The 14,017-nt window shown below is 42.0% G+C and overlaps 1 gene segment (V, D, J or C); it reads left to right on the top strand.

The window, feature by feature from the left end:
- On the top strand, positions 548-2,317 carry LOC110261602. The segment is given in 2 exon segments: positions 548-1,759; positions 1,851-2,317. Coding segments are annotated over 2 exon segments (495 nt in total).

Below are 14,017 nucleotides of genomic sequence, written 5' to 3'. Positions count from 1 at the left end.
ACAAGGCAAATCGGAGGAACAACTTCTTTGTATTTACACTTGCTTGTTTCCTTTTTTAAAAAATTTTTTTATTTTTGTCTTTTTAGGACCGCACCAGCGGCATATGGGGTTCCCAGATTAGGGGTAGAATTGGAGCACTGGCCTCTGGCCTATGTCACAGCTACAACAACATGGGATCCAAGCCATGTTTGTAACTTATGTCACAGGTCATGGTAATGTCAGATCCTTAACCCACTGAGTAATGTCAGGGATCGAACCTGCCTCCTCATGGATACTAGTCAGATTCATTTCTTCTAAGCCACAATGGGCACGCCTACTTACTTGTTTCCTTTAAATTCAAATCTACTGAATAATCATTTTGCTGCTATTATGACATTTTTGGGTATAAAATTTTAGCCTGTCCTTTTTTTTTTTTTGTCTTTTTACCATTTCTTGGGCCACTCCCACGGCATATGTAGGTTCCCAGGCTGCGGTCGAATTGGAGCTGTAGCTACCAGCCTATGCCACAGCCACAGCAATGCAGGATCCAAGCTGCATCTGCAACCTACACTACAGCTCACGGCAACGCCGGATCCTTAACCCACTGAGCAAGGCCAAGGATTGAACCCGCAACCTCATGGGTCCTAGTCAGATTCGCTAACCACTGAGCCACGATGGAAACTCCATAGCCTGTCCTCCTCTTAAAATGGGCCATTTGTCATCATTGTAATACCTCAAGCTTAGTTAACCAATAATTTTTCTCAATATTCACTTCATCTGAAGTCTGTTTTTCAGTAGCTTCTCTATGTGGAAAAATCTCTGTCTTTGCAACTCCTTCACAGAGGGTTTTTTTTTTTAACTCTATTGTATATAATCTACTGTTTAATATGACAAATATACTAGGAGGTGTTTATAACACCAAAGCTTCTTTTTCTCTCTCTAAAAATGTTTAAGGAGACGGTTCAAGTTCTTTTTGTATGACTCATTAACTAAACATCATGGGGAGGGGTCCCAACAAGCCAAACATGCAGAAAAACCTGAGTTATCTTGTGGTCAAAGACGTTTACTCAGAAGTCAGTGTTAAATTATTTCTAAAGAGAAGAATAAGCTTCTTATTCTTATCATTTCTCATCTCTTGTCGTACTCTTTCCCCCTATTTTGCCTTTGCTTATCTCTCATTTTTCTTTTTTTCTCTCTTTATCCAAAGCTATACTTTCTCTTCTTTTTTCTATTTTCCCATCCTATTAAAATATTCTATTTCTCTTCTTTCTGTCTCTATATTATCTTAAGAGAGCATAAACCATTTAAAACTTGATCCTCCCAGGAAGCATTTCCTCCCACTTTGATTCACAAACCCCTGTTTCTTCTCCTTGAACATCAATGGAAAATGTAAACATCACGAGGTCTGGTTCCCTGATTAGTCCTGGAAGCACTGGCTACTTGACAAAGTCACCTGGTTCAATGGGTGGGCTCTAGGCGGCGCTGCAATGTGAGGTGTGTCCCTGGTGTGAGAGATGCAGCAGTCTTGGATCCCAGTGAGCTTTGAGGAGTTCCACCAAAAGCTTGCTTGACAGAGAGAAGATACAGGTGCCAGGAAGCCCCAGGATAATTTGCCAAACACAGTGCTGACACAGGGGTGCTGGTACCTCTTTGAAAGGCCAGTTTCTGTGGTGGAGCTCTATCTCCAGCAAATCTGGGCTGGAAAGGTGCCCCCCAGCCCGCCCAGGTTGAGCCATGGCTTCTGCAAGACTCTCTTCGCTTCTAATTCTTTTTACACTGAGTGAGTACTATTCCCTTCCCGTTTTCCACTTGTATTATCCACTTATGTTTTTTTCAGCAGCTTCACTGATGCAGTGTGTATTAATTTACAGGGGGACTGAGAGCTCAGTCTGTGACTCAGCCAGAAGATCGGGTTCCTGTCACCGAAGGGGATCCAGTGACTGTGAAATGTACCTATTCAGTTTCTGGGACCCCTTATCTCTTTTGGTATGTCCAACATCCCAACCAAGGTCTCCAGTTCCTTCTGAAATACATTGGAGGGGACAACCTGGTTAAAGGTAGCTACGGTTTTGAGGCTGAATTTAATAAGAGTCAAACCTCTTTCCACCTGAAGAAACCAGCTGTCCTAGGGAGCGACTCTGCGGTGTACTTCTGTGCTGTGAGAGACACAGTGGTGGGGGCCACAGAGAGAGCTGAATACAAACCCCAGCGTACAGAAAAATCTTTTCATGAAGACTTAACATCCTTCCACAAGGGGGTGATGTGGTTCCAAGATTTGTCATTCATCATGACATATCACATGGCATTTCAAACCAAATAACAATTAAAATTTTTTTTCTATATTTATAATGATTTTTATTTTTTCCATTATAGCTGGTTTACAGTGTTCTGTCAATTTTCTACTGTTCATCAAGGTGCCCCAGTTACACATACACATATACATTTTTTTTTCTCATTTATCATACTCCATCATAAGCAACTAGTCATAGTTCCCAGTGCTATACAGCAGGATCTCATTGCTTATCCATTCCAAAGGCAATAGTTTGCATCTATTAACCCCAAATTCCCAATCCATCCCACTACCTCCCCTTCCCCCTTGGCAACCACAAGTCTGTTCTTCTAGTCAATGATTTTCTTTTCTGTGGAAAAGTTCATTTGTGGCATATATTAGATTCCAGATATAAGTAATATCATGTGGTATTTGTCTTTCTCTTTCTGACTTACTTCACTTAGTATGAGAGTCCCTAGTTCCATCCGTGTTGCTGCAAATGGCATTATTTTGTCTTTTTGTATGGCTGAGTAGTAGCAAGTATGCCATTGTGTATATATACCACCTCTTCTTGATCCAATCATCTGTTGGTGGACATTTAGGTTGTTTCCATGTCTTAGAATAGTGAGTAGTGCTACAAACGGGTGCATGTGTCTTTTTCAAGGTTAGTTTTGTCTGGATACATGCCCAGGAGTGGGATTGCTGGGTCATATGGTAGTTTTATGTATAGTTTTCTAAGGTAGCTCCATACTGTTTTCCATAGTAGCTATACCAATTTACATTCCCACCAACAGTGCAGGAGGGTTCCCTTTTCTCCACACCCTCTCCTGCATTTGTTATTTGTGGACTTATGAATCGTAGCCATTCTGACTGGTGTGAGATGGTACCTCATGGTAGTTTTGGTTAGCATTTCTCTAATAGTCAGTGATGTTGAGCATTTTTTCATGTGCTTGTTGGCCATCTGTATATCTTCTTTGGAGAAATGTCTATTCAGGTCTTTCGCCCATTTTTCCATTGGGTTATTGGCTTTTTGCTGTTAAATTGTGAAAGTTGTTTGTGTATTTTAGAGATTAAGCCCTTGTCTCTTGCATCATTTCTCCCATTCTGTAAGTTGTCTTTTTTTTTTCTTATGGTTTCCTTTGCTGTGCGAAAGCTTGTCAGTTTGATTAGGTCCCATTGGTTTATTTTTGCTTTTATGTCTGTTGCTTTGGGAGACTGACCTGAGAAAACATTTGTAAGGTTGATATCAGAGAATGTTTTGCCTTTGTTCTCTTCTAGGAGTTTAATGGTGTCTTGTCTTATGTTTAGGTCTTTCAGCCATTTTGAGTTTATTTTTGTGTATGGTGTGAGGGTGTGTTCTAGTTTCCTTGATTTACATACAGCTGTCCAGTCTTCCCAGCACCACATGCTGAAAAGACTGTCTTTTTCCCATTTTATATTCTTGCCTCCTTTGTCAAGGATTACTTGACTGTAGGTGTCTGGGTTTATTCCTGGGTTCTCTATTCTGTTCCATTGCTCTGTCTGTCTGTTTTGTTACCAGCACCACACTGTCTTGATAACTGTGGCTTTGTAATATTGTGGGAAGTCTTGGAGAGTTATGCCTCCTGCTTGATTTTTGTTCCTCAGGATTGCTTTGGCAATTCTGGGTCTTTTGTGGTTCCATATAAATTTTGGCTTGTTTGTTCTAGTTCTGTGAAAAATGTCATGGGTAATTTGATAGGGATTGCATTGAACCAGTAGATTGCTTTGGGTAGTATGGCCATTTTTACAATATTAATTTTTCCAAACCAAGAGCATGGAATATCTTTCCGTCTCTTTGACTCTTCTTTAATTTCCTTGATTAATGTTTTCTAGTTCTCAGCATATAAGTCTTTCACCTCCTTGGTCAGGTTTATTCTCAGGTGTTTGATTTTTGGGGAGGTGCAATTTTACAACGTATTGTACTTTTGTATTCCTTTTCCAATATTTCATTGTTGGTATACAGAGATGTGACTGGTTTCTGAATGTTAATCTTATATCCTGCTTCTTTGCTGAATTTGTTGATCAGTTCAAGCAGTTTTGGGATTGAATCCTTAGCGATTTCTATATATAGTCATCTGCACACAGTGACACTTTTACCTCTTCTCTTCCAATTTATTTCTTTTTTTTGTCTGATTGCTGTGGCTAGGGCTTCCTGTACTATGTTGAATAACAGTGGTGAGAGTGAGCATCCTTGTCTTGTTCCAGATTTTAGTGGGAAGGCTTTCAGCTTTTCTCCATTGAGTATTATATTTGCTGTGGGTTTGTCATAAATGGCTTTTATTATGTTAAGGTATGTTCCCTCTATACCCACTTTGGTAAGAGTTTTTATCATGAATGGATGCTGGATTTTGTCAAATGGTTTTTATGCATCTGTTGAGATGATCATGTAGTTTCTGACTTTCTTTTTGTTAGTGTGGTATAGAACGTTGATTGATTTGTGTATGTTGAACCATCCTTATACACATGGGATGAATCCCACTTGGTTGTGGTATATGATCTTTTTTATATGTTGTTGGATTCAGTTGGCTAAAATTTTGTTGAGAATTTTTGTGTCTATATCCATCAGAGATTTTGGCCTGTAGTTTTCTTTTTTTGGTAGTATCTTTGTCTGGTTTTGGTGTTAGGGTGATAGCGGCATCCTAGGATGTCTTTGGGAGTGTTCCTTCTTCTTCAGCCTTTTGGAAAAGTTTAAGGAGGATGGGTATAAGTTCCTCTTTGTATGTTTGGTAGAATTTGCCTGTGAAGCCATCTGGTCTTGGACTTTTATTTGTAGGGAGTGTTTTTATGACATATTCAATTTCATTTCTAGTGATTGGTCTGTTCAGTTGATCTATTTCTTCTTGATTCAGTTTTGGCAGGCTGTAAGTCTCTAGAAAGTTGTCTGAGAAGACAGCTTCTAGGTTGTTAAATTTGTTGGCATACAGTTGTTCATAGTATTCCCTTATTGTTTGTTTGTTTGTATTTCTGCAGTATTCATTGTGATTTCTCCTTTTTCATTTCTTACTTTGTTTATTGGGTTTTTTCTCTCCTCTTCTTGGTGAGTCTGGCCAGAGGTTTGTCGATTTTGTTCACCTTTTCAAAAAACCAGCTCTTGGTTTTATTGATTTTTTCTATTGTTTTTTGAATCTCTAGTTTATTGATTTCCTCTCTGATCTTTATGATTTCCTTCCTTCTGCTGACTTTAGATTTTGTTTGTTCTTCTTTTTCTAATTCATTTAGGTGTTGGGTTAGGTTGTCTATTTGAGATTTTTCTTCTTTTTTTGAGTAAGGCCTGTATTGCTATAATTTCCCTCTGAGCACTGCTTTTGTGGCATCCCATAGATTTTGAGCGGTTGTGTCTTCATTATCATTTGCCTTGAGGTATTTTTTAGTTTCCTTCTTGATTTCCTCATTGTCCCATTGGTTTTTTAGTAACATGTTGTTTAGTCTCCATGCAGTTAGTTTTTTCTCATTTCCTGTGGTTGATTTCTAGTTTCATGCCATTGTGGTCATGGTCAGGAGAATATAATTGAAATAATTTCTATACTCTTGAATTTGTTGAGGTTAGCTTTGTGCCCCAGTATGTGATTGATCCTTGAGAATGTTCCATGTACACTTGAGAAGAATGTACACTCTGATTTTTTGGGATGTAATGTCCTGAAAATGTCAATTAAGTCCAGCTTTTCTTTTCTTTTTTTGGTCTTTTTAGGGCCGCACCCACGGCATATGGAGGTTCCCAGGTTAGAGGTCTAATAGGAGCTACAGCTGCCAGCCTATGCCAGAGCCACAGCAATGCCAGATCCCAAGCTGTGTCTGTGACCTACACCACAGCTCACGGCAACGCTGGATCCTTAACCCACTGAGCAAGGCCAGGGATCAAACCCATAACCTCATTGTTCCTAGTTGGATTCATTTCAACTGTGCCACGATGGGAACTCTGAAGCCTAACTTTTCTATTGTGTCATTTAGGATCTCTGCTGCCTTATTGATTTTCTACCTAGAGGATCTGTCCATTGATGTGTGTAGGGTGTGAAAGTCTCCTACTTTGATTGTATTCCCATTTATTTCTCCCTTTATGTCTGTGAGTATTTGTTGTAGGTATCTGGGTGCTCCTATATTAGGGACATATATATTGATGATTGTAATATCCTCTTCTTGAATGGATCCTTTAACCATTATGTAGTGTCCTTCTTTGTCTTTCTTTATGGCCTTCGTTTTAAAGTCTGTTTTGTTTGTTATGAGTATTGCAACTCCTGCTTTCCTGTCTTGTCCATTGGCATGAAATATCTTTTCTCATCCCTTCACTTTCAATCTATATGTGTCCTTTGCCTTAAGATGAGTCTCTTGTAGACAGCAGATTGTAGGTTTTTGCTTTTTTTATCCAATCTGCCACTCTGTGTCTTTTGATTAGAGAATTCAGTTCATTGACATTTAAGGTAACTATTTTTTTTTTTTTTTTGCTATTTCTTTTTTTTATTTTTTTTTATTTTTTTTTATTTTTTTAATTTTATTTTCCCACTGTACAGCAAGGGGGTCAGGTTATCCTTACATGTATACATTACAATTACAGTTTTTCCCCCACCATTTCTTCTGTTGCAACATGAGTATCTAGACATAGTTCTCAATGCTATTCAGCGGGATCTCCTTGTAAATCTATTCTACGTTGTGACTGATAAGCCCAAGCTCCCGATCCCTCCCACTCCCTCCCCCTCCCATCAGGCAACCACAAGTCTCTTCTCCAAGTCCATGATTTTCTTTTCTGAGGAGATGTTCATTTGTGCTGGATATTAGATTCCAGTTATAAGTGATGTCATATGGTATTTGTCTTTGTCTTTCTGGCTCATTTCACTCAGGATGAGATTCTCTAGTTCCATCCATGTTGCTGCAAATGGCATGATGTCATCCTTTTTTATGGCTGAGTAGTATTCCATCGTGTATATATACCACATCTTCCGAATCCAATCCTCTGTCGATGGACATTTGGATTGTTTCCATGTCCTGGCTATTGTGAATAGTGCTGCAATGAACATGCGGGTGCATGTGTCTCTTTTAAGTAGAGCTTTGTCCGGATAGATGCCCAAGAGTGGGATTGCAGGGTCATATGGAAGTTCTATGTATAGATTTCTAAGGTATCTCCAAACTGTTCTCCATAGTGGCTGTACCAGTTTACATTCCCACCAACAGTGCTGGAGGGTTCCCTTTTCTCCACAGCCCCTCCAGCACTTGTTATTTGTGGATTTATTAATGATGGCCATTCTGACTGGTGTGAGGTGGTATCTCATGGTAGTTTTGATTTGCATTTCTCTTATAATCAGCGATGTTGAGCATTTTTTCATGTGTTTGTTGGCCATCTGTATATCTTCCTTGGAGAAATGTCTATTCAGGTCTTTTGCCCATTTTTCCATTGATTGATTGGTTTTTTTGCTGTTGAGTTGTATAAGTTGCTTGTATATTCTAGAGATTAAGCCCTTGTCAGTTGCATCATTTGAAACTATTTTCTCCCATTCTGTAAGTTGTCTTTTTGTTTTCTTTTGGGTTTCCTTTGCTGTGCAAAAGCTTTTCAGTTTGATGAGGTCCCATGGGTTTATTTTTGCTCTAATTTCTATTGCTTTGGGAGACTGACCTGAGAAAATATTCATGATGTTGATGTCAGAGAGTGTTTTGCCTATGTTTTCTTCTAGGAGTTGGATGGTGTCCTGTCGTATATTTAAGTCTTTCAGCCATTTGGAGTTTATTTTTGTGCATGGTGTGAGGGTGTGTTCTAGTTTCATTGCTTTGCATGTTGCTGTCCAGGTTTCCCAGCAATGCTTGCTGAATAGACTTTCCTTTTCCCATTTGATGTTCTTGCCTCCCTTGTCAAAGATTAATTGACCATAGGTGTCAGGGTTAATTTCCAGATTCTCTATTCTGTTCCATTGGTCTGTCTGTCTGTTTTGATACCAGTACCACACTGTTTTGATGACTGTGGCTTTGTAGTATTTCTTGAAGTCTGGGAGAGTGATGCCTCCTGCTTGGTTTTTGTTTCTCAGGATTGCTTTGGCGATTCTCGGTCTTTTGTGGTTCCATATAAATGTTTGGATTGTTTGTTCTAGTTCTGTGAACAATGTCATGGGTAATTTGATAGGGATTGCATTGAATCTGTAGATTGCTTTGGGTAGGATGGCCATTTTCACAATATTGATTTTTCCAATCCAGGAACATGGAATATCTTTCCATTTTTTTACATCTTCTTTGATTTCTTTGATTAAGGTTTTATAGTTCTCGGCATATAGGTCCTTTACCTCTTTGGTTAGGTGTATTCCGAGGTATTTGATTTTGTGAGGTACAATTTTAAAAGGTATCGTATTTTTGTATTCCTTTTCTAATGTTTCATTGCTGGTATACAGAAATGCAACTGACTTCTGAATGTTAATCTTATATCCTGCCACTTTGCTGAATTTATTAATCAGTTCAAGGAGTTTTGGGGTTGTAAGGTAACTATTGATAGCTATGTATTTATTTCCATTTTAAATCAATCCAGTTGATTCTATGTTTCTCTTTTCTTCCTTTCTTTTTTTGGTTGGGTGATTTCCATCTATTTTATGCTTGAGTACTTTTCCTTTTAGTTTTTGTGAATGTAATGTTTGGTTTTGATTTGTGGTTTCCCTGTTTTTTAGGTATGTTAACCCCTTCCTGTATCTGCTTGCTTTAGCATGATAGTCATATAGGCTTAAACACATTATTAAAATAAACAAAAGAATCCATATTATCTTACTTTCCTTCCACATATTCTATGATTTTGAAGTTTTTTTTTTTTAACATCTTCATGTTTAGATCTATATGCTGGCTTATTTAAGTGATTGCTTTCCAATTGTGGTTTCCTCCATCCTACTTTTTCTTACTTCTTCTTCTTTTTTTTTTTTTTTTATTTAGAGAAGCCCTTTCAGTATTTCTTTTAGAATGGGTTTAGTATTGCTGTATTCTTTTAACTTTTGTTTGTTGGAGAAATTCTTTATTTCCCTTTCTATTTTAAATGATATTCTTGCTGGATAGAGTATTCTAGGTTGCAATTTTTTTCCATTCAGCACTTTAAATATATCTTGCCACTCCCTTCTGGCCTGTAGTGTTTCTATAGAGAAATCAGCTGATAGCCTAATGGGCTTATAGTTAATGCTTTGCTTTTCTCTTGCTGCCTTTAGAATCCTCTCTTTATCTTTAACTTTTGCCATTTTTATTATAATATGCTTTGGTATGGTCCTATTTGGGTTCAACTTGTTTGGGGCCCTCTGTGCTTCCTGTATCTTGATATCAGTTTCCTTTAGATTTGGAAAGTTTTCAGCCATAATTTCTTCAAATATATTTTCAATCCCCTTTTCTTTTTCTTCTCCTTCTGTGTAGATTGGCCCACTTTATATTATCCCATAGATCTCTTATATTGCTTTCATGTTTGTTCATTTGGTTTTCTGTCTGCTGTCCTGATTGGATGATTTCCATTATTCTATCTTCCAAGCCACTAATTCATTCCTCTGCCTTATTCATTCTGCTATTTTGTGCCTTTAGCTCAATTTGCATCTCCGCAAATGAATTTTCTAATTTTTCTATATTCCTCCTTATATTCATTAGTTCCTTTCTAAAGGGATCTGCATTACTGGTCATATCTGCTCCTAATTCCTTGATATTCAGCCTTAATTCCTTCAGTATTCTCACTACCTCCCTTTTGAACTCAGTGTCTGTCAGACTGTAGAGGTCTGTTTCATTGTTTGCTGCTTCATGCGAGTTCTGTTCTTTTATCTGGGAATGGTTCCCGAGCTTCATCTTGCTTATGGTTTTCTTTTTCTGTGAGTTTAGGGAAGCCAAACTATAGTCTTGGAGGGCTACTTCTATGCAAGAGCACCCCTTTGTATTTTGTGGGGGAGGTTACTATTTATTCTTGGCATAGGAGTTTAAATATTTGCTGTTTCTTTCTTTGGTGTGAGCATGCTGTTATCCCCAGGGTGCTGAGTGTGTTTCCAGGGAGAAGGAGGCAATGGGTAGGGCTAGTAGTGAGTGCCTGGTTGCTGGGCTCTTAACAGCAGCAAGGACCTTCAGGAAGGTGGTGCAGTATACTCCTAGTTGCAAGGCCCTGGGAAGGGGTAATAAGCCTAGGAAGATTTACAAGGTGCCCAGAGCATGTGGCAGTGGCAGCAGCGGGATGTGTGGGTTCCCAGGGGAGCGAGAGCCACAACAGGTAGTATTCGATTGCAGTGCCCTCCTCTGAGGTGATTGGAGCCACAAGTGGTGCCTGTTCAGGGACTCTTAGTGGTAGCAGGACATGCCCACCTCTGGAGTCAGTGATGACTGCAGTGGTTTGCCCCTGCCACCTGCAGACCATTCAAGAAGCAGCCTGTCTCACTCAGCCCCCACAGAAGGTGCTGTACAGGCTGCTCCTAGTTGCAGGATCCTGGGAAGTGACAGAGATCAAGCATGTGGGTACTGCCCAGAGCATTTGGCAGTGACAGCAACAGGGCCAGTGTGCTCCCAGGGGTGTGAGAGCAACAACTGGTGGTGTTTGGTCACAATGCCCCTCCTCTGTGGTACCTTTGATGTGGTTGGGGCCACAAGTTGTGCCTGTTCATGGACCCCTAGTGGTGACGGGCCACGCCTGCCTCTGGAGTCAGTGATAACTGTGGTTTGTCCCCCCACCTGCAGACCATGCAAGAAGCACCCTGTCCCTCTTAGCCCACGCAGGAGGTGCTGCACCAGCTGCTCCTAGTTGCAGGATCCTGGGAAGTGACAGAGATCAAGTGTGTGGACACTACCTGGAGTGTTAGGCAGTGGCAACAACAGGGCTGGTGAGCTCCCAGGGATGCGAGAGCAACAGCAGGTGGTATTCAGTCACAATGCCCTCCTCTGTGGTACCTTTGATGTGACTGGGCCTGCAAGTGGTGCCTATTTATAGACCCCTAGTGGTGGCAGGCCACGCCCACCTCTGGAGTCAGAGATAACTGTGGTGGTTTGCCCCCGCCACCTGCAGACCACTCAAGAAGCACCCCATTTCACTTAGCCCACACAGGAGGTGCTACACAAGCTGCTCCTAGTTGAAGGTTCCTGGGAAGGAACAGTGATCAAGTGTCTGGGCACTGCCCAGAGAATTTGGCAGTGGCAGCAGCAGGACGGGTGTGCTCCCAGGGGTGCGAGGGCAACAACAGGTGGTGTTTGGTCACAATATCCTCCTCTGTGGTACCCTTGATGTGATTGGGGCTGCAAGTGGTGCCTGTTCATGGACCCCTAGTGGTTGCAGGCCATGCCCACCTCTGGAGTTGGAAATAACTGTGGTGGTTTGCATTCACCACCTGCAAACCACGCAAGAAGCACCCCGTCCTGCTTAGCCCACGCAGGAGGTGCTGCACCAGCTGCTCCTAGTTTTAGGGTCTTAGGAGAGGACAGTGATCAAGCATTCAGGCGCTGCCCAGAGCCTTTGGCAGTGGCAGCCGCAGGGCGGGTGTGTTCCCAGGAGGGTGAGAGCAACAATGTGTGGTGTTTGGTTCCGGTGCCCTCTTTTTTTCTTTTCTCTCTTTTTTTTTTTTTTTTTTTTTTGCTGACCCCTGAGGTGACTGGGACTGCAGGTGGAGCCCACTCACAGGCCCCCAGTGGTGGCAGGCCATATCTCCCTCTGGCCTCCAAGACGACCACCGTGGTCCGTTCCTGCTGCCTGCAGATCACGCAAGAGGCACCACATCCTGCTAACCCTTGTGCTGCCCTTAGCCCACACAAGAGGTTCCCGGCCACCTGTGGCCTGCACAAGAAGTGCCCTGTCTCCTGTAGCCAGAGCAAGTAGCACCCACAGCCTGTGCCAGAGGCACCACCCTCTGAGAGCCCGCCAGCGCATGCGCAGGGAGATTCCTATGGCTGCCCGCCCCCTCCTCCTCCTCCTCCCACCCTCCCCAACAATGGCGCCTTGTTTCCTCTGCAGGACCAGACTTTCTCCTGGGTTCCCTCTACCATGGCGGTCTACTCCCCAGCCCGTAGCACACTGTTCCCCCGCCCGTGGCGCACGGTTCCTTAGCCCCTCAGGCAGTCCCCACACAGCCAACCCTAGTCCTTTCCCCGGGACTGACCTCTGGAGTGTCTCAGGCTGTGGTGTCCAGACGGTGGTGCAGATGATCTGTGCAGCTCTCACTCTACTTTGTCCTCAGTGCAGCTGCTGTGCTTTTCTCCACGACTTTGAGGTCCCTCTGTCTCGGCTGGTCTCCCAGTAGGTTAGGTGGCTTCCCAGGGTGTGGGTTCCTTTCTCCTTCACAGCTTCCTCTCAGGAATGCCAGTCCTGTCCTGATTCCTTTTCTCTCTCTCGTTCTACCCCATTATGTCAAGGGTTTCTTGCCCTTTTTTGGAGGTTTAAGTTCTTCTGCCAGCATTCAGTAGATGTTCCGTGCAAGTCATTTTACACGTAGATGCGTTTTTTTGATGTGTTTGTGGGAGAAGCTGAGCTCGAAGTCTTACTCCTCCGCCATCTTGATCTGCCTTCGAATGACAATTTCAAACCACAGAATACGTTCATTCACAAAGTATTTATTGAATCCCTGTGTGCCAGGTACTGGGCTGAGCACTGACTATAAAGAAGTGAAAGAAGCTATGCCTCACTTCTGGGTGCCAAGTGTGGTCCCAAACATTTATGAACCCATGAATTCTCACAAGTATTATCATGAACTTCATTTTGCAGATGAAGGACCTAAGACTCAAAGAACTTAAGTATCTCATTTAAGTTACAAACTGTTAAACAGTAAAGTGAAACCCAGGCAGTCACCTTTCAGGTGTGTGGTCTAATTGCTCTACTTCCCCATTAGCCTATATAGGCTCCATGAGGTGTAAGACTGTGGTTTCAGCAGTGGAGTAGCCCTAAACCCCCAAATGGTCCCTGTCATAAAAAAGTATTAGTTGTAGGGCCTAAATGTCCATCAACAGAGGAATGGATAAAGAAAACGTGGTGTATCTATACAATGGAATATTACTCAGCCATAGAAAAGAATGAAATAATGCCATTTGCAGCAACATGGATGGACCTAGAGATTATTACACTAAGTGAGGTTAAAGGCAAATATCCCATGATATCACTTGTATGTGGAATCTAAAAAAGGTATACAAATGAAATTATTTGCAGAAAGAATCAGACTCACAGAATTTGTTTGCTTTTTTGTTTAGGGTCGAACCTGTGGCACATTTGAATCGGAGGTGTAGCTGCTGGCCACAGCCACAGCCACAGCCACAGCTGCAGCAATGCCAGGCCTGAGCCGTGTCTGCGACCTACACCACAGCTCACAGCAAAACCGGATCCTTAACCTGCTGAGCGAGGCCAGGTGTTGAACCTGTGTCCTCATGGATGCTAGTCAGATTTGTTTCTGCTGAGCCATGACGGAAACTCCAGACTCACAGATTTTGAAAACAAACCTATGGTTACCAAAGGGGAGGACTGAATGGAGCACAGGCTGACTCCATGGAGAGTGGGTCCTACTGGGGAGAGGTCCTCCCCTGACCCCCAGCATCCAGGCAAAGACAAGTTCTCCCAGGGATGCAGCAAGTGGCTGTCTACACCTAGAGTTCTCAGGAAAACCAGGACAATTTTCTGATCCAGCATTGCTGCAGCTGTGACATAAGTCACAGCTGGGGCTCAGATTCAATCCCTGGCCTGAGAACTTTTATAAACTGCAGGTGCGGCCAAAAAAAAAAAAAAAAAAAAAAAAAAAGGGTGAGTTCCTCAGAAAAGCTTTCAGAAATGGCTATGTTCCACATTTTTTGGCCTGATTCAAAGTGAAG

This window comes from Sus scrofa, chromosome 7 (genome assembly GCF_000003025.6).
Source record: "Sus scrofa isolate TJ Tabasco breed Duroc chromosome 7, Sscrofa11.1, whole genome shotgun sequence".
NCBI lineage: Eukaryota > Metazoa > Chordata > Mammalia > Artiodactyla > Suidae > Sus > Sus scrofa.
Note: the sequence above shows the minus strand (reverse complement) of the source record. Positions and strands in the feature narration are given on the sequence as shown.